General features: G+C 40.6%; 1 protein-coding gene across 1 annotated transcript; it reads right to left on the bottom strand.

The window, feature by feature from the left end:
* Positions 1 to 17,664: 17,664 nt before the first annotated feature.
* Positions 17,665 to 18,666, bottom strand: LOC118837773 (glyceraldehyde-3-phosphate dehydrogenase-like). The gene has a single exon (XM_036744866.1). The coding sequence runs from the start codon at positions 18,664 to 18,666 to the stop codon at positions 17,665 to 17,667; it is 1,002 nt and encodes a 333-aa protein (XP_036600761.1).
* Between the last annotated feature and the right edge of the window lie 7,204 nt (positions 18,667 to 25,870).

Below are 25,870 nucleotides of genomic sequence, written 5' to 3'. Positions count from 1 at the left end.
TATCTAAGTAAGTGATTTCTCAAAAGGCAGGCAATTATTTAAAGCATCTTCATGGAGTATAGAAATAAAATCATGTCTGTCTTAGATTATTACAACTTCAGTTAGTAGCAAGTGGCCTGTGGTTATTTAAATTCACTTTAACAACTATTTATTATGTATCTCCCATGTGCAAGACACTAGGCTAGGCACTGGGGATGACAATATAAAAAATGGAAACAGTACCTGCCCTCAGGGAACTTAAATTCTTTTGAGGGATACAATTGGCCCACAGATGAGTCAGTGCAAGATGATTCGAAGAGGGAGGAAGGCCTAACATCTACGGGCAGTTAGAAAAGGCTTTAGAGAAGAGGTGGCAGTGCTTGTTTTCTGTTTGTCCTTCATTCTCAAAGAGGACCATGACATCAGGGAGGTGATGCCACAACATGCAAGTGAATTGGATTTCAATGAGGGAGGGCTGTGCAAAGTTACCAGCCTCAATTTCTCCTCCAGAGCCATCTGGGTCTAGTGGCAAGATATAGATCAAGATGACTGGAGATGGCCCAGAATGCAATTGGCTTTTCAAACTAAGGCCTTTAACAGGTCTCGGTTTTTCTGATTCAACACCCATTCAGTGATTAAAGCTTAAAAAAAATGAAGTAGAGAGTGGCCTCTTAAAACAAAAAGACCTGAGAAGGAAAGACCCTTAGGGTTCCTGGCCAAAACAAAAATAACTGCTATTGACATTCATTCTGAGCCAATTAAGGCCCAACAATAACCCAAGGAGGGCTCAACCTGGGACCTATTCTGGTCAATCCATGAGAGCCAGAGTGATTTGAGGTTCTGGTCACCAAAGGATAGGTGGGGTGGCAATGAGTTGAACCTGAAGGAAGGTAAGAATTGGCATTCTTATAAGAGGTGGAGGTGAGGAGGAAATGAATTCCAGTGTGGGGGATAGCTTGTTAGAAGGCATTGTTTTAATAATCCGGCTGGCAGCTCCTGTGGGGGTGTAAGATCCACCCACAGCCAGCACCCAGGAGGCTGCTGGCATGCGGGAAAGCACAGGTTCTTTTTATCTGCTTAAACAAGGAAAGCACGGTGAAGGGGTGACCAGCTTACTTTAATCCAGCATTCAGTTAGCACATAGACAACATTCATTTAGTTTAGGGGAAAAAACACCAGCATTCAGTTAGTTTCAGGGGAGCATACAGGCAAGCATCAAGAGACAGACCAAATACAGATACAGTCAGCTAGTTCAGGGAACAAACAGCCAGCACCCTGAAGTTCAGAACATTCATTTAGTCGGGGGAAAACAAACCAGTACCCCGAACTCAGAACAAAATACAAACAAATTACAAATATCAACAGACAGACCCAATACAATTCATAGTTACCAACATCTTAGCTCAGCCCGAGAGCAAGGGCTGGCCCAGAGTCATGCTTGCCACTGCTCCCGCACCAACCGGAAAAGGAAAGAGGAATCTTCAAGCCGTCTTCTCCCCTCTTATAGAGTTTTTGACATCATCAAGTGCCGCCTGAATGACCGGGGCCGATTGGTTCTTGAGTTGGCCCCTTCCCCTAGGTTAACATCCAATAGGGCATGGCTATGGAGGTAACACCTCCCCTCAGCCAGCCCCATGACTCATCACACAGGAAGTTCTCTGCTTCCTGGCATGGTCTCTGGGCTTCCTGCCCCAGAAGAGGTCACCCAGGAAGTTCTCTGCTCCCAGGTATGGCCCAGCGAGGCTCAATGAGATAAACTGAGTCACTCAAACAAAACAAAGGCCACTCTGGCCACAGGCATACAGATGAGAGATTGACTACCAAGGTAGACCTACTCACTAGCAGACCAGTGGGCAAGCAGGGCTGGAATGCAGAGTGTCTGAAGGGGAGTAATTTGAATTAAATTTGGAAAATAGGCTGGAGTTAGATTGCAGAGGGCTTTAAATGTCCAGTTGAATGGTTTTTATTTTATCTCAGAGACAATTGAGAACTATCTTTGGGCAGAAGATTGCTATGGTCTGGCCTGGGCTTTAGGAAAATGATTTTGACATCAGTGTGGAGAGAGATTGGTGAGAGACAAGTAGAAGCAGAGACCAATTAGAAGGTTATTGTGATGGTTTAGGCAAAAAACGATGAGAGTCTGGAGAGTTATGGAGATGGAATCAACAAGACTGAGCAACTGTTTGAAAAGGAGGGTAAAGGAGAGGGGTGAATCATGGATGACCAGAGGTCATAAACCTGGATGACTGGAAGGATGGTGGTATTACTGACAAAAAGAGGGAAATATGAAAGAGAAGCAAGTTTAAGGAAAAGATAATGAATTTTGCTTTGGACATTTTGAGTTTGAGAGGCTGATGGGACACCCAGGAGGAGATATCTAGCAGGCAGTTGACAACATGGATGTGAGTTCAGAATAAAGATTAGGTCTTGGAAGTCATTTGAGTAGAGCTGATCACTGAATGCATGGAATGAAATGAAATCATTAAGAGAAACAGAGAAGATGACAGAACCCTGGACAGCGTTTTGGGGAACCCTCCTTGGTTAGAGGGTGAGAGATGGGCATTGAATCAGCAAAGGAGAGTGAAAAGGATTGTTGAGATCTGTAGGAGGAAAACCAGAGAGTGGTGTTATGGAAGCCATAAAGGGAAAGGTATTCAGGAAGAGGAGGGTGTTTTACAATGATAAAACTTTCAGAGGGATAGGGAGGACTGAATTTTTTTGAATTATTTTTTGAGTTTTATCATTTTTATTTAATATTTAGTTTTCAACATTGATTTCCACAAGATTTGAGTTACAAATTTTCTCCCCATTTCTACCCTCCCCCCCATTCCAAGATGGCATATATTCTGATTGCCTTGTTCCCCAGTCAGCCCTCCCTTCTGTCACCCCACTCCCCCATCCCCTTTCCTCTTACTTTCTTGTAGGGCAGGATAGATTTCTATGCCCCATTCCCCATATGTCTTGTTTCCCAGATGCATGCAAAAACAACTTTTTTATTTGAGCATCTGCTTTTAAAACTTTGAGTTCCAAATTCTCTCCCCTCTCCCCTCTCCCCTCCCCACCCACCCTCCCTAGGAAGGCAAGCAATTCAACATAGGCCACACGTGTATCAATATGCAAAACACTTCCACAATACTCATGTTGTGAAAGGCTAACTATATTTCCTTCCATCCTATCCTGTTTCCCTGTATTCAATTTTCTCCCTTGACCCTGTCCCTTGTCAAATGTGTTTGCTTTTCAGGAAGGACTGAGACTGAGAACAATCCAATGGACTTAGTAGTGGTCAGCATGGTGTTGTAGACAGAGCGGGCCTTGGAGCCAGAAAGACATATGGGTTGTCATTGTTCATCCTTTGCCCTCGAAGATCGTCTCAATTCATACAGGCTGCATTACTCTGGGAAAGTCACTTAACTTCTTGCCACAGCAACTCTTTAGGAATAAGCTGAAGAAATTCCCTTCTAATGACACCCTCTATCTTCATTGGTAAAGAGAGTTTCTTCATCAGAGAATTCCCTGTATCAATGAAATCACAGGTTCAGTCCTTATCCCTAACTTTGGAGAAAATTGCTTTACATTTTGTGTGTGTGTGTGTGTGTGTGTGTGTGTGTGTGTGTGTGTGAGTGTATGTGCGTGTATATGTGTGTGTGAGTGTATGTGCATGTATGAACATCCTGGATAATATGAAAGTCCCCAAAACAGAGTAGCAACAAGCCCCAAAGCCTGCCACCAGACTACCAATCACCTTTATTTTGTATGTCAATAATTCAAATTGAGTGCCTGTTGGGCAGCTGGGTAGTACAGTGGATAAAGTGCTGGTCCTAGAATCAGGAAGACTCATCTTCCTGATTTCAAATGGGCTTCAGTCACTTACAAGCTGTGTGAACCCTGAGCAAGTCACTTAACCCCATTTGCCTCAGTTTCCTCCTGTAAAGTGATCTGGAGAAGGAAATGGCAAGCCACTCCGTATCTCTGCCAAGAGAACCCCAAATGTGGTCATGATGAGTCAGACACAACTGACCAATTAAACAAGTACCTGTTACCTTCTATCCTTGAGTCCTATATACAAGAGCATAGGTTTACAGCTAGGTGATTCAAGAGTCCAATCCCCTCATTTTACAGATTAGGAAACTCAGCCTAAGTGACTTGCCTATGGTCACACAGTTAATAAGTGGCAGTTGGGATCTAAATTTAGCTCCCTGACTCCAAATCACTGAACCATGCTGCTCTCTTCACAGCATGATGCTTCATCATAGCATGATGCTAAACTTGTATTCTGCAACTCAATGCCAGGTCCTACCCAGCTGAAAAGGTTATGAGCATGTCAGTTGTCTGAAGACCAGCCTAGTTGCATTTACATTAGATTGGCATAAAGGTGATGACTTTTTTTTTGCTGCAGTGACTCTGGAGCAATTTCTAGTAAGATGTAGAATCTGTGTTGATGCTGAGTGGAATCCATATTGAAAGCATTATAGGTCCTTTTCATACTGAAGTATAAGTATATGTTATTTAGTGCTGAGGCAGCTTGGTGGCTCAGTGGCTAGAGCTCTGGGCTTAGAGTCAGGAAGCCCCAAGTTCAAATTTGGTGTTAGACATTTACCTGCTGTGTAACTCCGGGAAAATTGCTTGGCATGTTTGCCTCAGTTTCCTCATCTGGAAAATGAGCTGGAGAAAGAATGGCAACACTCTAGCATCTTCGCCAAGAAAACCTGAAAGGGGTGAGTAGTTACCTTTTTATATCTCTGCCCTAACTCCTTGAGTGAAGGGGATCAGTATCTTTGTCTCACCGTCAGCCAACCATGCACCTTGCACAATGTAGATGTTCAATATACCTAAAACAGAACAAATCATCTTCCTATTTAAACATCATCTCTCCTAACTTCCCTATTGTGCTTTCCATGGTGGTAGTAATAGCACCATGTTCCCAGTCATTCAGTCTTGAAATCTTAATCTTTGACTCCAAGAGACAGTGCATTGCAGAGGAAGGAGGGAGGGACCTGTAGCCAAGGAAACTGGACTGGACTCCTGACTCTAATATTGATTAGTTCTGTGATCATAAGTGAGTTACTTAACCTGAGACTAGTTTTCCTTATCTGGAAAATGGATCACAGGGTTGAGGTTTGAAAAAGACCTTAGAAATAATCCTCCCACAAAACCTCTGAGATCTATAATCTAGGCAGACTGGGACTAGTGACCACTTTTCTATTTTATTTTGCTCTCTCCTGTTGCTATGTATTTTCTCTCTTTTTGACTCTCCTTATCACTTGTGTACATCTATTATTCCCCTAATACATTGTAAACTCTTTCAGGGCAGGGACTATGTAATTTTTCAGCTTTATATCCCTATGCCTGGAAGGAAACTTCTTCAAATCCCTGCTCTCTGAAGACTTTCTTTCTTCTGGACCCAGCAGAAATCTTGAGTAGGATGACAAGCCAAAGAGAGAGATAATTATTGAGAAGTCCCCAAAACCTGCATCTCGTATATGTAAACCCACACAGAACATTGGTTCTGGATTATGTCTAGCACAGTACCTTATACATAATTGGTACTTAATAACACTTACTAAATGGAACTCCATGATGAGGATAGTGGAATAGACTACTAGCAGTGGGAAATTTTTATTGTTTTTGTATTATAAATGTAGATGTTTAGCTATTAGTGGTGTGGGAACAAGAGCCATCAGCAAAGAGTTAACAGTCCTTGTAGCCTCAAATTTCCCCTATTCCTCAGGCAGATTTTAGGATCATATCTGCTAAGTTCAACACCACTCCTCCTCCCAAAATATCTCACTTGATGTAACTGGAAACAAAGAGACAAATGTGAATGATAATTTTAAAGTGCTCTCCTCTGCAATTGAACATGTTCTTCATAAAGGCAGAGACAAGGGAAGAAATCTTAGTAAGTGATCTGTGGAGAATACAAGAAAAAGTTATAAAGGCAGGCAGGGAATGAAAGCATCAAAGTATGGCAGAAGAGACAGGGTAGCTAAGAAAGGAGTCGGGGGAATAGGGCTGAATGAAAAGTATTTTTGATGGGGAGAAGGCCCGGGAGAATGAAACATGAAGAAATGTCTTAAATTTTGAAGGCTCACGTCCATACACAGGGCTCCATTTAAATGTTGTCATTATGTGTTTTCAAAGCAGCAGGAAATACTTTAGAGGAGCTGCAATCTCCTTTGCCATATCCCATTTAACTGGTAAATAGTCATGTCAATAAGGCTTGTGTGCCCTTGCCTATAAAATCAGGGATCTCTGGCAGGAGTGCAGTCACATTTGGGGTTAGTGAATAGAAAAGGACCCCTTTTCTCAATAGGGTATTTATCCTTCTTTTAAAAAAATCCAGTCTTTCAAATAACATTTCTTCCACTTTTCTTGTGCAAGCCATGAGTTTGTTTGGTTCACCTGCCACTCTGCTAGATCCTGTTAGTTTATTTGCAGAGATCAATCCACTTATCCTTTTGCTCTAGAAGGGGGCAAGTAATGTGTTCTTCTGTACTTACCCTCTCTCTTGCTGTATATTCTCCCCTGGCTTTATTCCTTTACCCCGTATTAGCTCAGTGGTGAATGAGCTTGATGTTTTGGGTGGCTTATGTAGTCCCCCCATCAACCACCAGCTAACAAGCATTGATTTAGTACCTCCTATGTGCCAGCACTGTGCTGAGGGCTAAGGATGCAAAGGTGAGAATGAAACTATCCTTGCCCTCAAGGAGCTTATATTATAACAGGAGAGGCAACAAATTCATAGATAAGGAGACTATTTTCTGTAGAGACACTAGTAGCTAGGAATATGGGATAAAAGCCAGATGTGTTGACTTAGGTAGATGTAACTGTATAGCACTTTGGTATATTTAGTTCTTTTGAAAGTTAAATACTTAGCTGAAGAAAACTTACTGCTAGGGTAATTAAAAGGAACAGATGCTCCGTCATCATATGCTACTGCTAAATATGAATGGAAATACAGGGCATCATTTCATTAATCGTCTATGTAGATCTCTAAATACTTGTTAGAAGTTAGTAATAGCATATAGATTAAATGTTTACAATATAAGGAACTAGAGATAAATATTACCTTTTTCTCCTTTGGTCTTTCATAGCAGTTTTATTGTCTTTGTGGACTTAAGACTAAATAATGCTGTAATTTCAGTGATAATGTCATAATGATATATAGCAATAAAATTAAAATATATACATTAAAAAAGGACTATGTGGAAGGGAGCATTTGAGCTGAGCTATAAAGGAACTAGGAATTCTACAAGGCATGAAAGGGGGTGGCAGGTGCTGATGGGGTGCTTGGGTACTTGTGCTTGAACTCTAATTCTAACAGCCTCTGCTTGGGTACCTGTGCCTGAACCCCAAAACCACATCCAGTTCTAAAATCACATCTCTCCCTAGCCTCAAAATACTGTCTCTCTAGCACAAGGGCAGCATGCCCCAGCAACACATTTATCTCTACTCCTTTCATAGTAGGTAGCTGTGACTGACTCCCTGTGTACTGATAATTGGCTGTGCACTGGGTCATGACCAGATTTACTGCTTACTGACCTTACTGATATGCATCCTAGATATAGTCAAATGTATACTCTCTTACATTTATTTTGTCTAACAAGATATTGATGAAAGCCACCTAGATATACCCAGTCAGCCCTGACTGCTAGTTGACTTAGTGATGTTTCACAGTCAAAACCACATCTCCAGGTTGCCCCACCTTGGGCTACTTCCCAGTGAACTCTGGTTAATACGCCTGAGCAGTAGATACAAAAAGTGCATGTTCCTTTAAGAACTGACCACCCCTTAACCACTCCCTAATCCCACCCCAAAACACCAAATTGACATGTTTCACCCTAAATCTCTTATAAAAGCTCTCCCTGCACCCTTCTAAGGTTGCAGGTTCCTTAAGAACTCTTGCCCTCTGTAAAGCATAATAAATCTTTGCAGGGGCAGCTAGGTGGCTCAGTGAGTAGAGCACCGGCCCTGGAGTCAGAAGGACCTGAGTTCAAATCTGGCCTCAGACACTTGACACACACTACTAGCTGTATGACCTTGGGCAAGTCACTCAACCCTAATTGCCCTGCCTTCCCCCTCCCAAAAAAAGAGAATAATTTAATAAATATTGCCACCTTGACTTAAAGAATGCTTGAGATCGTGAATTCATTCTGGATGGCACCGACCCTCTCCAGTACTTGGGTCCTTGAGGGGCACTTCCCCTCAACTGGGAATTCCAGTCCTGGGAACTTTAGTTTTGGGATTCCTGAATCCCTGTATTTTCCCCCTCAACGGTGCTATATATTCAAAGGCACATATAAGAGGTGGAAAGTCTTCCATGAGGACCAGCAAGAAGGCCAATTTGGCTGGACCAAACATAGAGCAAGTGAAGAGGAATAATGGATAACAAGTTTAGAAAGGTAGTTTGGAGCCAGGTTGTGAAAGGTCTTTAAATGCCAAAGAGAGGGGTTCCTAGCAAATAAACTTCCTCTTGCCACTTTCAAAAGTGGCATTAGGAAAAAATAAAACAATGCAGAGGAAGCATATAAGCAGAATCAATTACCATACATTACCCCATTTGTTCTGTTAGGGCTCCAGAACTCAGAAAACCAAAGTGCTTTAGCCATACACACAGAACATTAGTACTCCAAGGAGAACTACTGTCTTCCCACTCACCCTGCCTAGCATTCCTTTATGACCCCACCCCTCCCACCTTTCACTGTTTGGTGATCTCTGGCTCCAGGAGCTAGGGGTAGATGGAGTGTCAGGCTCTGGGCCACCAAGCCTCAGGCAAGACTACTTTCCTGGGGAGACATTTTTCATCCTTTGAAGTAGGTCTCTGGAAAGGATGCTTGGTACCATTAATCCATTCCACCTGGACATTCTAAACATCTGGGCCAACTATTCATGTGGAATCTTGAGAATTTTGAAAACAAGCAATACAGAAATCTCTTTATGCTGGAGTTTTGCCATCAGAAATTAGTCACTGTTCAAAGCTGCTCTTACTCACCAGTCCCACCCCCAACAAAGAACCAAAGAACCATCTGAGGTTGCCTTCATGGAAGATTTCTTCTGAATTATGTGTAGGACCACAAATTCCAAGCAGAGGAGTTTGTATTTCATCTTAGAGCAAATAGGGAGACACAGACTTCTTGTGCAGAGGAGTGACAGATTTCTAAGCCTGTGTTTTAGAAGTATCAATTTGGCCACTTGTGGGGAAAACTGAATTGTAGAAGGAGAGACTAGATGGAGGGAGACTAATTAGTATACTATTTTAAAGGTCTAGGCAAAAGGTGATGAGAGTGGTGATCCCGTGAGTAAAGAGAAGAAAATAGATTTGAGAGATGTTGAGTGAGAATCATTTGGCAACTGATTGAATCTGGGGCATGTGTGAAGATACAGAGTTGAAGACATCTTAAAGGTTGTTGACTTGGGTGACCAGAAAAACACACACAGGGATATTGGGAGGATGAGGGGAAGATTTAGGGAGAAAGAGTCATGTTTTGGATACCTTGAATTTGAGATACCTATATGACATACGGGTGGAGATATTCTTGCAGGAAACAGTTGGAAATGTGGGTCTGAAGCTCAGGAGAGAGATGAGGGCTGGAGACGTAGATTTGGGAGCTTCCTACACAGAGGTGATAGATAGTTTGACCTTAGAACATGAGATTGTAAGCTCCTAGATGGCAGGGACTGCTTTTGCATTTCTTTGTTTTTCATTGCTCCATTTTTATTTTTTAAATTTAATTTAATTTTTGTTACATTTAAAATTCCAAATTGTCTCCCTCTTTCTCTCTCTCCCCACCCCACACTAGAGGAGGCTACCATTTCACACACACACACACACACACACACACACACACACACACACACTCACACACACACACACATATGTAAAATCATACTATGCACACTTCCATTTATCAGTTTTTTTTTTCTAGAGGTGGATAGCATCTTCCTTTATAGGTGCTTTGTAGCTGATTTCAGTATTTATAATATCCAGAATAACTTAGTCATTCACAGTTGTTCTTTGAACAATATTGCTACTACTGTATACAATGTTCTCTTGGTTCTGCTCATTTCACTCTTCATTATTTCATGGAAGTCTTCCCATATTTCTCTAAAGTCAGCCAGTTCATTACTTCTTTTTTCTTTTTAACGTTTTTTTTTTTTGCAGGGGGACAGGCAGGGCAATTGGAGTTAAGTGACTTGCCCAAGGTCACACAGCTAGTAGTGTGTGTCAAGTGTCTGAGGACAGATTTGAACTCAGGTCCTCCTGACTCTAGGGCCGGTGCTCTACTCACTACGCCACCTAGCTGCCCCCAGTTCATCATTTCTTATAGCACAGTTCTATTCCATCATAATCATTACTACAACTTGTTCAGCCACTCCTGCATCAATGGTCATCCCCTCAATTTCTAGTTCTTTGCCAAAAGTTCTTTTTCCAAAGAGAGCTGCTATAAATATTTTAGAATTGCCTTTCTTAAACCTGGAAAGACTTACATGAACTGATGCTGAGCCAGTTGAACAGAACCAGGAGAAAACTGTACACGGCAACAGCAGCCTTGTTCAATGATCAACAGTGATAGTTAGCTCTTCTCAGCAATACAGTGATGTGAGGTAATTCCGAAAGATTCATGATGGAAAATGCTAGCCATATTCAGAGAAAGAGCTATGGAAACTGAATGCAGATCGAAGCATACTATTTTCACTTTCATGGTTTTTTTTCTGTGTTTTTTCTTTTGTTCTGTTTCTTCTTTCACAACATGATTAATATGGAAATATGTTTAACATGATTGCATATATATAACCTTTATCAGATTGCTTGCCATGTTAGGGAGGGGGTGGGGTGGGAGAAAGAAAAAATTGGAACTCAAAATCTTATAAAAAATGAATGCTGAAAACTATCTTTACATGTAATTGGAAAAAATAAAATGCTATTTAAATTTTTTTTTTAAATTGCCTTTCTTTTTGTCCCCAGAACTTAGTGCAGGGGCTGAAACATAAGAGGTGCTTAATAAATGCTTCTTGTCTTGACCTGTGGGAGCTGATGAGATTACCAAGAGAGAATGTAGAGAAAGAGGAGGAGAGGCCCCATGTAGGGCTCTATGGTACACCCACATGTAAAGGCAGGGCATGGATAAATACTCTGCAACAGATTCCATCTGGAAGGGACTTTAGAGGTCAACTAGTTCAACTTCTTCATTTTACTGATGCAAGAAACCGAGGTCCCAGAGATGTGAAGTTGCTTGCCTAAAGTCACATGGTCAATGAGAGGCAGAGATTGAGCAGAAACACTCAATCAGATAGGCAGGAGGCCCAAGGGAGAACAGGCTCACAAAAACTCAGGAAGGAGAGTATTCAGAAAGAGTTCAGTAATATTAAATAGTGTTAAACTCCAGGGAGGTCAAGAAAGACGAAGCCTGAGAGAAGGCCATTGGATTTAGCAATAAGAATGAAAATAGCTTTTTCTAGGAGTGAAGTTGTGAAAAGGGAGGGAGATTATAAGATAATAGTTTGAGGGGATGATAGGACTTTCCTTCTGCTTGTCATCTAACTGGAATCTGCAGAGTTCAACAGGGTGTTCTCCTCTGTCCCATAAGGAGATCAAAGTGGCTATCCTTAGAGATCCAGCTCCATCTTTCTCTGTCGATGCCTCGAATTACATAAAACAGGGCATGGAGAATTGATCATGATGCCTAGAGAACCAAAAAAAGTAGATCTCAAAAGTGCCAAAACAATTGAAAGTTCACAAGTCAATGCAAGAAAGGTCCAGAGGTGGCCTCGGAGGGGTTGGGGGGAGGAGGCTGTGAAAATGGGAATCCTTAGGCTATACTTATTATTTGTTTTTCTTTTTTATGCAGGAACGTATGTTTGCTGAATAATCCTGCATTGAAGTACACAAACCAGTTTTGTATGTTTGACTATGACCATTCAAAGAAATTTTGCATGTACCGTAAACTGAACCAAAATAGAGTATTTGGAAAGATCAAATGGGATAATATATGTAAAGCAATCTGTGAACTTGAAAATGCCAGCTCTCATTATTAATAATGTATATATGTATGTATTTGCATGTGCATGTATTGCACAAGTATATGTGCATGTGTGTGCATATGATATATGTATGTATGTATAGAATAGGTATATATGCATGCATATGTATACATGTGTGGGTTTATATGTATATATATGTATATGTACATATGGATGTATATATGTGAATTTTTAGTCATTAACATATGAAACATTCATGATCTTTTTCTCCTACTGGTTTCACTGAAGTAAAAAGAAATTCTTCTTTTTTCCCAAGTGTGTACCATGGTCTTTGAATTGGTGGATGTGGAATAGGGAACATCTGGGTTATTCATTTGGTGGAGATGGGTGCAGTTCATGTAGCATGTAGGGGAGGAAAGATGAAATATCTTTGAAGTGCAACAGAGACAGTGGTGTTATGGAAAATTTTTTCACTTGAAACAAATGTCCTTATGGGATGATTGGAGGTCATCTATAAAGAAGGATTCTTTTGGGTGACGGTTGATGCTTTACTTAGTTCATTTATGTATAGATCTGACATGTACAATAAACAGAAAGAAAAAACCAAGCGTATCTAACTTCACTCTGATATGATACAGACCAGACAGAGTTCTTAACATTATTCTCTTCCTCTTTCCCCCCTCTTTCACATGCTGGCTCACTCCAGTTTTTGTTGTTTTGCAAATGTAGCATGAGAGATGGTAGAACGACTCCTAGCCCATTAGATTCGATCTTTTCTGAATTGGCAATTGTCTTGGCATTTCCCCTAAATCAAACATGCAATTTATAACAAGATGTTTACCTGGAAGAAATGAAAAACACTCTGAAGCAAGGCCTGAAGGAACAAGAAAAGTCCTTGGTATGATACAACTGTAAAGACATGAAGTGTTCCTCTTAGGACAGAAATCATCCTCTCCAACTCAACTCCAGAATCATGCTGTTTCCCCCATGCAGTTGGGAGACCATATATCAGCCAGGATTCTCTGCCTACTAATATAGGTTTTTAATGACATCAGCCTTTTCCTTCTTTCCTGTTGTCTTAAGATTCAGCTTTAGCTCTTTAGTTCAGGATAACCTTTCCCCAACTCCAAGGCCTGGTCCCTCTTCCGTTGACTATTATATTTTACAAGTCCAAAGTTTGATAATTTCAGCCTTTACCTTGAGCTGTGATTCTGGGTTTTCTAACAGGATGCTCTTTCCTAGTCCCAGACTAGAGAACTCATTAACTTGATTCTTGCTACCTACTGCAATCCTAGTATGTATGACAGTGAAGCAGAGAATACAGCATTCACTGAGGAAATTGAGGCTCACCCAGAAACAGGGATGTATTGGAGCCAGCTTTTGAGTGAACTGATTGTTAGATTTTCAGCGAGAGAATTTACACCTCAGGAAACCAACAAACTCTACAAATCAGGGCTTGATTTGTTGCTTAAAAAGTGATGAAGAAAATGTTAATAATGCAGATCAAACTTAAAAGTGGGTGGTGAGAACATTCCCCACCCCCACCCCCCGCCCCTCCCCTAAGCTGGTTGTTAAAATATTTACCAGCATGTGCCTGCCCAAAAGGTAACAGAAATGCACATGGTGGGTGTGAACAGATTACAGGCCCTTTCAAATGAGGAATCATAAAAGATGACATCGGAGAAATACACATCTGGAAAAGAAAAGACTGTTGACAGCAAAAAAGTAAGAAAAAAGGACAGTTCTATGCTCCATTGCTTTTCATGAAATATCAAGAGAGCCTGAGAAAGTCCCTCAGTATATTGGATGGACCCTCTGTTGTGAGTTTATGGGAAGACATGGACAAGAATCTCAGAATATGGTCATGGGTTGAGATCTGAACATAGTTGGAGAGTCTACCCTCTTCAATTGGATCATGGATATATTAAGGGTATTGTAACCCTGGGGTTCTGGTCATGACCATTATGTTTCCTCCAACTTCTCCACCCAGCTCCCTTACCTTTCTCTGATCCCTAGCCACCAGGCTAAAGATTCCATAGCGCTGGCCTGGGTTTAATTCTTGCTGTAGTCAAATGGCCTCAATAATTTGGTAAAGTAGGAAATAATCTCAGTCTTCTAGTCATGAGACCTGGTTTATCTTTGCCCTTAGCCAGTGGAGTGACCTTGGGAAAGTCAAATCATTTCTTTGGCTTTTGATTTACTTCTCTAAGTAGTTCTACTTTATAAAATAAGAAAGTTGGCCCAGATAATAATCTCTAATATCTGTGGTGACTTTTGAATGCTATGATTTTTAGCCCTGATGACTCAGCCCTGACTTTCTTTTTCAGTTTACAATTCCACTGACTATATGATTTTGCCTCCTGTTGTTCACTCGTTACTCTCAGTGCAAAACCAGGAATATGCTGTGAGGAGCCAAGAAATCAGTAGGATCAGCTGGGATGGGAGTTGGGAGACCTGAACCTCATCAAATTCCTCAATGGTCAACTGGCAGGAAAAAAAATTGTACTTCTACCTCACAGGGTTGTCACAGGGTTGTGGTAAGGAAAAACTTTAAAACCCTACAGAAATGTGAGCTGTTTCATTTAATCTATTCTCTGTATATAATTTGGGATTATTATATTAACACATTCCATCTCAAGTCTTTTGTTGTTTGTTATTAAGCATCTTAAAGCAAAATCATTTTTGTAATGTTGAACTTTGGAATGAAAAGGCATCTACTTAACATGAGTACTAGTTATGTCAAGATAAATTGTGATTTTTCATGATGAATCTCTTACTGTTACCAATGTGAGATTATAGTCAATACTTGTAGATACTAGGGAATGTGATCCTTGAAAAGTGAATCCACTCAAAGCTATGATTATTGGAACTTGCTGTTAACTGATATTATTCTGAGTCTGACTCCAGATACGATCACCAAATAATGCCACTGAGCCAATGAATCAATGATTCCAGCAACCCTATGAGATTTACGTGCATGAACTGCAGATGGAATTCTCATGGAAAAAAGTTGGGAGAATGACTTTTGGCATGGTGTCACAACAATGCTGCTTGCAGCTACTGTGGCTATGTAAAGCTAATAACACCAGCGCACAGAAGGGCTGCTACAACACGTTCTTTGATATGCTTTTCTAAGGAAAGCAACTTTAAGGGGTTAATAATCTTACTTTAATCAAACATACATATATCATCCACTTAATTCAGGGAAAAATATCAGCACCTTGAACTTCAGAGCAAATACGAACAGAAATTACAAACAGAGAAAATATAAACAGAGCAAATAACACAAATCACCAGACAGGCTTCTAGCTGTCTGACCAAAGCTATGTATACACAGTTACCAGAGAGGAAACACCAACATCTGGGTTTTCAAAGCCGGGAGGCTCCTTAACGGCTACCCAGAGTCTCCACACCGACAGTCTTCCAATGAGTGAACCCCAAACAAAATGCTAACCTCAGAATATATATACCCTTCTTCAGGGTCAGAGGGCTTCACACCTCTCATGACCTAATTAGCAAAAGGGTGTGGGCCTTCCTGCAAACAAAAGGAAGACTCAATCAAAGGCATTTGATTGCCTTAGTGCTGAAAAGCACTCCAAAACAAAAGACAACAAAAAGTCCCATTTTGTTTGCCATTACACATGGGCTGAGGTAGGATTCTCCTGATTCCAATATGACCTTTCCCCTTGAATGGAAAATACCTCAACTGGCTGACTTTAAGTCTGTCTCAATGCAATTGGCTATCTATATAACTTTTGCCTGGAGTAGACATGAAGTTAGGAAAGCATTAATCCCTTACTATATAGTTACATCCCTATTCTTCTTCTATGGCAAATTTCTATAATCATGTCAGATGATCAGGATAAACATAATATTAGATCTTTATCTCTTAGTTTAATGCTGAACTACATTTGAGTCACTATCATAAGACGCAGTTATAAGATTTGAGCTCTTTAGCCTAGGATTTTAGTCCTTTCTATATTCTGAACAACTAAATGAATAAGTATCTAACCTTGTCACCTGCTGTTACTAGTTATGTATTCCATCCTTTAATTTCTCACAATGGTATAGGGATAATTAGGCAAATCATGCAAAAACTTGTAAAACCAGGATATTATCTATTATTTAGTGAATATCTTATCTGTCTCAGTTCTGTGTTAAGGAAAGGAATATCAGTACAATCTTAGAAGAAGAATGGCTTATAGTCTATCTTATAAATGCCTTATAGAGACATTCACATTTGTTGGGGGTTATTCACTTGAACATCAGTAGAAGTTGAAAATATTTTTATTATAAACAACTTACTTAATATGTATTGTTTAAAAATCAATTACATATCCCCTCCCAGAACCTTTTGTTACAACTAAAGTTAATCTGACAACTTTTAAATGAATTCATTTTTGTATTAGAGTCCATGTTATAAAAAATGCTCCACTATTAATTCCTTAGTGGAATCTCATTCTCCTAATGGATGAATGGATAATGCAAGTATAAAAATAAAATATATCTCAACATGACAATTGGCCAACCTAAAATTGTAAATTCCCTGGTCTAAAAGGTTCCAAATTTGATTTTCTAATAATAGAGACACAAGGTCTGAGCTGACTTTCATTATGTGACCTAGTTATTTGCAAAGTAAATTTAAGTTTGTGTTAAGACCAATTTTGTAGGAGATTTTTTAGCAGAGAAGAGAGATCACTGCGAAGTGACCTGAGTCTAAGAAGACAGTCAGCTTGAAACTGCTCTGAGACTACATTCAGATCAGAGTTGTATCAGATGGTGTACTGAGAACCAGACAGCTGTATGAGATGAGACTTCTGAGCTTCAAATGGACAATTTTGTGTTACTGTTGTACTTTTTACTCTAAGGTCTACTTATCAAAGGAGATTGCTCCCTCTGATTTTGTCAAAGTGCCTGTCCATCTTTCTCTTTTCCCCTCACATTGTCTCCTTTCGTAAGTCCCGTCATTAGAAATCCTTGATGAAGTGTCATATCAGTTAGTAATCCATTGAGGGGGCTACACTTCTCAACAGAATCAAATGGGAGAATGAGAGAAATGATTATTAGTAACCAATGATTTGGGGAGATCCAGAGCTCCCTTCTTTCCTAAAGTCCTGATTTTTAAAAGTTCAGACTCCTGAAGGACATTGCTGATAATGAGATTGGATTAGGACCCCATCATGCCATTGTCTCCTTTTCAGGCTTGGGTGTGGCATTCATTCTTCGAATAGATGACCCAAGGCTGGGGGTGATCTGGATATAGAGGTTAAATTCTCTGTCCAAGGCTGACATGATATCACTTTCAACCCTTCATTTTAATATAACTCACCTCCCATTGTGTTAACCAATCAGAGTGGATTGCTACCCCTCTTCCAAGAGAACACATAGGCCCTGAGCCTATCTTGCTGTGACTGTCTTTGCTCTATGAGAGTTGACCAAATGACCATTCTGTTATTAATAACATGCTGGCTTTATTAATAAAATGATTACATTACCCAGAAATTATATCTCTCAAAACTTTTTTTTTTGCACTGAATGTGGTGACTTTATTGATGGTACACAATACAGGACTCTAGGCTTCTTCCGCTTACTACAGGGGTGCTTTGGGACAAGAATGTAAATGGGATATGGATCCCCAGTATAAGAACATAGGTTAGGAATGTAGGCTCCCCAGTGGTGGATTTCCTTTTGTCATGGCTTTCCACTTTATTCTTGGGAGGCCATGTAGACCATGAGGTCTACTACGTGGTTGCTATAACCATACTCATTGTAATACCAGGAAATGAGCTTGACAAAGTGGTCATTGAGGGCAACACCAGTGCTAGCATCAAAGGTAGAAGAGTGGTTGTTGCTGTTAAAGTCACAGGATACAACCTGGTCCTCTGTGTAGCCCAAGATGCCCTTCAAGGGTCCCTCTGATGCTTGCTCTACCACTTTCTTGATATTATCATATTTAGCAGATTTCTCCAGGTGGCAGGTCAGATCCACAACAGATTCATTGGCAGTAGGAACATGGAAGGCCATGCCTGTGAGCTTCCCATTCAGCTCAGGTATGACCTTGCCTGCAGCCTTAGCAGCATCAGTGGAAGCAGGGATGATGTTTTGGGAAGGACCATGCCCATCATGCCACAGCTTACCAGAGGGGCCATCTACTGTCTTCTGGGTAGCAGTAATGGCATGGACTGTAGTCCTGAGTCCTTCCACAATGCCAAAGTTGTCATGAATGACCTTGGCCAAGGGGGCCAAGCAGTTGGTAGTGCAGGAGGCATTACTGACAATCTTAAGGGAATTATCATATATCTCAGGGTTCACTCCCATCACAAACACTGGGGCATCAGCAGAAGGGGCAGAGATGATGACCCTCTTGGCTCCACCCTTCAAGTGAGCCCCAGCCTTTTCCATGGCGGTAAAGACTCCAGGGGACTCTACAACACACTCGGCTCTAGCATCTGCGCATTTAATGTTAGTGGGATCCCGCTCCTGGAAGATGGTAATGGCTTTTCCATTGATCACCAGCTTCCCATTCTCAGCTTTGACAGTACCCTTGAACTTATCATGGGTGGAATCATATTGAAACATATAAACCACGTAGTTGAGGTCAATGAAGGGGTCATTAATGGCCACAATATCTACTCCACCTGAGGTGAATGCAGCCCTGGTCACCAGGTGCCCAATACGTTCAAATCCATTGACTCTGACCTTCACCATCTTGTTTCAGGGATGTGACTGAAACAGCAGATCCTGGCACAGATTTTGGGAGAAAAGCCGAAAAACTCTCAAACCCTTTTAATTGCTACTATATGTATTCTTATTTATGTCTAAGGGTGGCCATCTCTAGGGTGGCAGGGGAGAGGAGGGAAGAAAAAAAAAAAAGAAAAAAAAGAAATTTACGTGATAACTTCGTTATATATTTAAAAGGAATAGCAAGTTGTACATAATAAATTTACAGTTTCATGTGCAATCATCTTTTTAAAAAATGCTATAGAAATGCTTGTTTTATTCTGTAAATTAAAAAGAAAAAACATTTTTTAAAAAAGAAAATAAAAAATTTACTCAGGAAAAAAAAAGAAAGAAAAGGCCTTATGCAGGAGGTTTGAACTTAGTCTTGAAGGAGGCCAGGGAAGCCAGGAGGCAGAGAGGCAACAGAGAGAGCATTCCAGGTGAGGGGAACAGCCTGTGAAAATGCATGGAGTTGTGAGATCAACTGACAAGTGCTTACAATGTGTGTAAGAAGGTTACCAAGGTAGGAAGAGGCAAGGCTGTGAATGGCTTTAAAATCCAAGCAGAGGATTTTATATTTGATCCTGGAGCTACTGTAGTTTATTTGGTTTGGGAAGTGACATGATTAAAGATGTATACTTTGTTTTGTTTTATTTTTTATAAATTTTTTATTCATTTTAAACTTAAATACAAAATGAGAAAAGAAAAAAAAAGAACATTTCCACATATACAATAGAATGCTAGAGGATTTCCATTTCAAGAAAACCTATATAATAAATACTACACATTGTTTTTCAAAGCTACCCAGCTTTTTTTTTTGGTTCCTTCTAAGGTTTTCTTTTGTTCTCTGCTCTGCACTTTTTACTTTTTTTTTCTTCTACCCTCTCTCAAATGAGTACTTTAAGAAAATCATTGTAGTGGCTGAGTGGAAGGTGGTTTAGAATAGACAGAGACTAGTCAGGGAGACTAATCAGCAGGTTATTTATTGCAAGAGTCCAAGAATGAATGAGAAAAGCAAGTGGAGAAATATAATAATAATAATAGCTAACATTTCTATAGTACCTGGAACTGTGCTAAGTGCCTTACAAATATTATCTCATTTGATCCTCACAACAACCCTGGGAGTTAGGCGCTATGATTTCCCCCATTTTATAGATGAGGAAACTGTGTCAAACAGGATTAAGTGACTTGCTCAGGGTCACACAGCTAATCAGTGTCTGAGGCTGGATTTGAACTCCGGTCTTCCTGGCCCATGCTCTATCCCCTGCATCACCTAGCTGCCTCTACCTGTTATATGTTGGGTTCCCTTAACAGAATATAAACTCCTTAAGGGCAGGGGCCTTTCCAGTTTTATGTCTATATCCCTAGAACCTAGCATAACACCTGGAACATAATAAGTGCATGGTGGTTGATTCAAAATTCATTCAATGAGCATATATTAAGCACCTGCTACTTTTCCAATGCCCTTGATGTCATTTGCCACTGTGTCCCTGGGAGAGATCTCAGAGATTCAAGGAAGGAGGGAATCAGGGAAGGGTGGATGGGGACAATGGTAACAGGGAAATGTCTTACGACATCTTTGGCAGGCTCAGCCAGTAATTAAGAAAATCCCTAAGCAGAGGGAAAGGACAATCCTAGCTGGGAAGCAAGGTGGGGTGAGGCTGGAGATGATAGAGAAAAATGTAAGTCTAAGACTTGGCCTCATCATTATCAGAGAGGCTACAAGGAGTCTGTGTTCATGGGTAATATTTGGAGATGAAGGATTTGTGGGTAGCTGGTCAGAGGTCAAAGGTGAGGGGAACTGGATAAGATCGGAAAGCTGAGGTGTTGGTAGCCAGAAAGTTAACAGTTTATCAGAATTCAAGCTACTTCTGGCTGACACTAATACCTCTTCCTGACTCATAAGCCTCACCCAGTCACCAGGCTATTCAATTATCACCTGATCAAGTCATTTAACCTCCCTAGGTCTTGGTTTCCTCATTATGGGCAGCTAGTGGGTATAGCTAGGTGGTGCAATGGGCTCAGAATCAGGAAGACTCATCTTCCTGAGTTAAAATCTGGCCTCAGACACTTACTAGGTGTGTGACCTTGGGTAAGTCGCTTAACCCTGTTTGCCTCAGTTTCCTCATCTGTAAAATGAGCTAGAGAAGAAAATGGCAAGCCACTTTGAAAGAAAGAAAACCCTAAATGGGGTCACAAAGAGTTGGACATGACTGAAAAGTGACTGAACAATAACAAATAGGTGATGTGGATAGAGTGCTGGACCTGGAGTCAGGGAGACCACAATTCAAATCCATTCTCAGACACATACTAGCTATGGATCCTGGACAAGTCATTTAACCTCTGTCTACGTCAGTTTTCTCATCTGTAAAGTGGGGATAATAATAACACCGCCCTCTCAGGGTAGTTGTGAGGATGAAATAAAATAGTATTTGTAAAGATCCCCTTGGTGGAATAAAAGGATGGCAGTAGCTGGAGATTGGAGGTCCAGATTCCAAATGAGAGGCCTCCATTACGTGCCTGTGGTCAGGAGCAAATCTCATGTGTTCTGGACCTCCTCAAAACCAGGCATGAAGTGTATCTTGTACATATGTTCACAAAGCTGAGAGGACAGGATGAGAAAAGGGGGATTGGTGGTCTAGTTTGGTTGGAGCATATTATGGAGGGGAATAATGTGAAATGAAGTTACGAGAGTACGCTGGAGACAGATTGTGGAGGACCTTGAATACTATGCTAAGGATTTGGACTTTTATTCTGTGAGCACTGCAAAACCACTGGAGGTATTTCAGTGACTGAGGTAAGAAGGAGTGATAAAGTTCTGACCTAGACTGATAGGAACAGAAATGGAAGTGACAAGACAGGTGAGAAAGATGTTTTATTTACACTTACAACATGCCTGTGAGATAAGTAGGATGAGCATTATGGTTGCCATTTTACAGGTGAGGAGACAGACCCACCAGGTGAGTGTAGAATTCAGCTCTCCCAATTGTCTGGTTCGGTGCTCTTTCTAGTACAGTGGGCTGTCTTATCCTCTGCACATATAGACTTGGTGGGTATGTCTACTTTCCCTTGTGATTCCAGACATTCTTCTTTTGTAATTTTCCATTACTTTTATCTCTGGGTGGGGGATGGGCAACATCTGTTGATAGAGTCTTGACAGTGCATTTACCGCTGGACTGCACAGTATCCTGTATTCACAATAGAAGAAGAATCTGGTGCTTCAATGGAACTTCTTTGATGTCTAAGGAAGAGACAGAGATGCCGGGAAATGCAAGATGGAAGGTTGGTTGGAGCTGACGTTTGAGGCATTGCAGCTGATAAACAGAAGGCAAACTACATTGAGTAGATTGTGAAATAAATCACTGGAGAATGAGAGGCTAAAAAAATCTGGGAAATAATAGCTCATTTTTTCTAGCATTTTAAATGCTTCATAGGATCACAGATACAGAACTAGAAGAGAACTCAGAGGCATGTACTAACTCAAGTCAGAGGGCATATGGGTTCAAATCCCACTTCTGACCTTTACTACATGTGCATCTTTGGGCAAGTCACTTAACCTGGGTTTTAGTTTCCTCAAGTGTAGACCAGATGGCCTCTGAGGTCCCTTCCAGCTCTAGGCGTGTGATCCTATGAAACTTAAGACCAGAGAGGTTAGGAGATTTGAGCACTGGCCCTGGAGTCAGGAGGACCTGAGTTCAAATTTGACCTCAGACACTTACTAGCTGTGTGACCCTAGGTAAGTCACTTAACTCCAATTGCCTCCCCCCCCAGCAAAAAAAAAAAAAAGAACACACCATTACCAAGCATCAGCAGCAAGATTTGGTCCTTTTACTCCAGAGTTAATTTGCTCTTTGCATTGTACCACAGTGATTTGTACTCGGCAATCCTGAGCCAGGTGATACAAGCATCCTCATTTTTACAAATGAGTAAACAGAAACCCCAGAGGGGTTATGTGATTTCGTCAACTGCTGCCCAGCTAGAAAGTGTCAGAGCTGAGAGGAAAACACAACTCTCATTTCTAGACCACACTGTTCTTTTTTCTTTATTTATTTTTAGTTTTCAACGTTCACTTTTATAAGATTTTGAGTTCTAAATTTCCCCCGTCCTTCCCCTTTCCCCCAAGATGGAGTGCAATCTGATATAGGCTATACATGCACAATCATATTAAACATATTTCCACTTTAGTCATGTTGTGAAAGAAGAATCAGAACAAAAGGGAAAAACCAAGAGAAAGAAAAAAAAAGAAAAATAGTAGGCTTTGATTTGCATTCAGACTCCATAGCTCTTTCTTTGGATGTGGATAGCATTTTCCATCATGAGTCTTTTGGACTTGTTTTAGATCACTGCATTGCTGAGAAGAGCTAAGTCTATCAAAGCTGATCATCGCACAACGTTGCTGTTACTGTGTACAATGTTTTCCTGGTTCTGCTCACTTCAGACAGCATCAGTTCATGCAAGTCTTTCCAGGTTTTTCTGAAATTTGCCTGTTCATCATTTCTTATAGCACAATAGTATTCCATTAAATTCATATACCACAACTTATTCAGCCATTCCCCAACTGATGGGCATCCCCTCAATTTCCAATTCTTGACCACCACAAAAAGAGCTGCTATGAATATTTTTGTACACGTGGGTCCTTTTCCATTTTCTATGATCTCTTTGAGAGACAGACCTAGTAGTGCTTTTGCTGGGTCAAAGGGTATGCAGTTTTATAGCCCTTTGGGCATAGTTCCATAGACCACACTCTTCTTGCCACTAAATCTTTTTTCCCCCTTTTAACCACAACCTGTGATTGAATTGATGTAGGGAACTCCCAGTGAGGAAATTCCTACTACCAATGCAGGTTGACATTTGCTTTGCAATTTATAGTCTTAGAGAGTCACCTAGGGCATCAAAAGATTGGGTGACTTGTTGAGAGTTATATAGTCAGTATTATGTCAGAGACAGTTTTGAACCCAGGTCATCCTGACTCTGAGGTTGCCTTTCTATCCACTACATCATGGCATTTCATAATAAAGAGAGTTTTCTAATATCTATCAATCCATCTCCTATTATCTATCTACCATCTATTATTTCTGTCTCTGCTTCTCTGTTTCCCTCTCTCTGTCTCTTGGTCTTTGTCTGTCTCTGGGTACATCTGTCTGTCTGTCTCTCTAAGTAGTACCCACTATGTGCCAGGACCTGTGCTCCTAGGATGTGGGGATGGCATATGGGAAAAACATGTAGGATTACTATTGATGATAGAGCTGTGTAGCACTCAACTTTAGAAAAAGCCTTAATATTAAGTAAGACATACTTTTTTTCTCTTTGGGAGAAGGCTGAAGGAGAAGGAATGCGCACATACAATTAGCCATCTGCTAGGCCACCTGGCTTTAAAATTTATAGAAAATAAGTTTTTGTTGTTTGGTCATTTCAGTTGGGTCCAACTGGTCATGACCCCATTTGGGTGTTCTTGGCAAAGACACTGGAATGGTTTGACATTTCCTTCTCCAGCTCATTGTACAGATGAAAAACTGAGGCAAACTGGATTAAGAGACTTGCCCAGGGTCACACAGCTAGTAAGTGTCTGAGGTCATGTTTGAACCCATGAAGAAGAGTCTTCCTGATTTGCACCATCCACTGTGCCATCTAGCTGTCCAACAGAAAGTAAATATACATCCTCGGACATCTTAATCCACAGGGGTTTCATTTAAAAATAATGACATTGCATTAGAAACTATGAAGTTCATTAGAGTTTTGTGGGATAAGAAAGGAAGAGTGTGAAAAGAAAATTCTGCATGCTTTAACACATTTCTCTCATACATAGTAGGCACTTAATAATGCTTATAGGATTGAAATGAATAGTGGCTATTTAATAAATATACTTAAAATGAACATTTACTTACAAGGAATATACTTTAAGTATACTTTGTTCACTTTCCTCCCAGGAAAAAGAATTCTTTACAGGGGGATGGTTCCCTCTGAAAAGTTGACAGCCTTTAACCATGGGTAGAAAGAGATGAAAGTGGTACAAGAAGAAACCTGCATTTTGTACTTTTCCACAATTATCATATTATTGAATCTCTAGCTACATGCAAGTGTCAGATGAAAAACGCATAGGGCAATTAGTTGATTGTAAAACTTTTCATAATGTTACCGTTTTATAAGCATGGGCCTATAAAATCCTGCCTTTCATGTCTTTACTCTAGAAGGTTGTGCTCTGGGTTCCCACCCGTTAAAGGTTAGATTCACCCAGAAGAGCTCATGACAATGTTGAGTGAGTGCCTGACTTCAACTGGATGTCAAGAAGGTTTTGCCTTTGCCTTCTCCATGCAACATGGAGGAACCCATGCCATTCAAACTACTCCCACTAGCATTCTCTCCAACTATTTCATATTCATGCTATTAACACTGGTTACAGATTATTTATTTCCCTTAGCAGTATGAAGTTTCAATCCAAGTAGTTCTTCAGATCCAACTCTGGATTTTAGGGATTCACATTAACAATATAGCAGAACAGCAAAGAAAGGTTAATCACAGATTTAAAGTAAAGCAAAAAGAGAAAAATTTCTTGGTAAATGAGATGAATTGGAAAATTACACCAGCAATCTCACATTCTCTTTCTAGTGGAGTGTGAGTTTGTCATTAAGCTATCTGTGGGCAGCTCTAAGACTCTGGAATTTGCTGTCCAGACTAGAAACATGAGGGCTGCAATTATCTGTTGTCACATTCCAAGGGTAAGTCCTTTCCAGCAAGTCTGACCTAGAGTTCACAGAACGTGTGCAAAAGTATTTTGAACATGTAAAGCCAGAAAAGAAAACATAGGGTATTATTATTCTCTGTCTCATTACTCTAAAATTGTTCTTTGTAGGTGGCTAAAGGTTGGGGATACTTCCTACTGTCATCTGGGCGGCAGGTGAAGTTCTCAAGAAGCTGGAGAAGAGATAAGCTGTATGGAAGTAGGATCAAGAGAAGCAATGAGTCAGGTGAGCAGACTGGAATCCATTAAGCAAAGAAAGTGCAGATAAGTGGACCAAAGTAATCCAGGGCTGCCAGGTGTGGAGGCAGGTTCCTGTAGTACTCTCCATAGGGAGGCTGAGGCTGATGAATCACTTGAGCTCAGGAGTTTTGTGCTGCAGTAGAGCTAAGTTTGTTGGGCGTATGCACTAATATTGGTGCTAACATGATCAGCTTTTCTGATCAGAAGGCCACC

Source organism: Trichosurus vulpecula, chromosome 2, assembly GCF_011100635.1.
Source record: "Trichosurus vulpecula isolate mTriVul1 chromosome 2, mTriVul1.pri, whole genome shotgun sequence".
NCBI lineage: Eukaryota > Metazoa > Chordata > Mammalia > Diprotodontia > Phalangeridae > Trichosurus > Trichosurus vulpecula.
This window is presented reverse-complemented; position numbering and strand designations above follow the sequence as displayed.

Coding starts and splice junctions, on each gene's coding strand:
- LOC118837773 (XM_036744866.1), bottom strand. CDS start 18,666: ATGGTGAAGGTCAGAGTCAATGGATTTGAACGTATTGGGCACCTGGTG.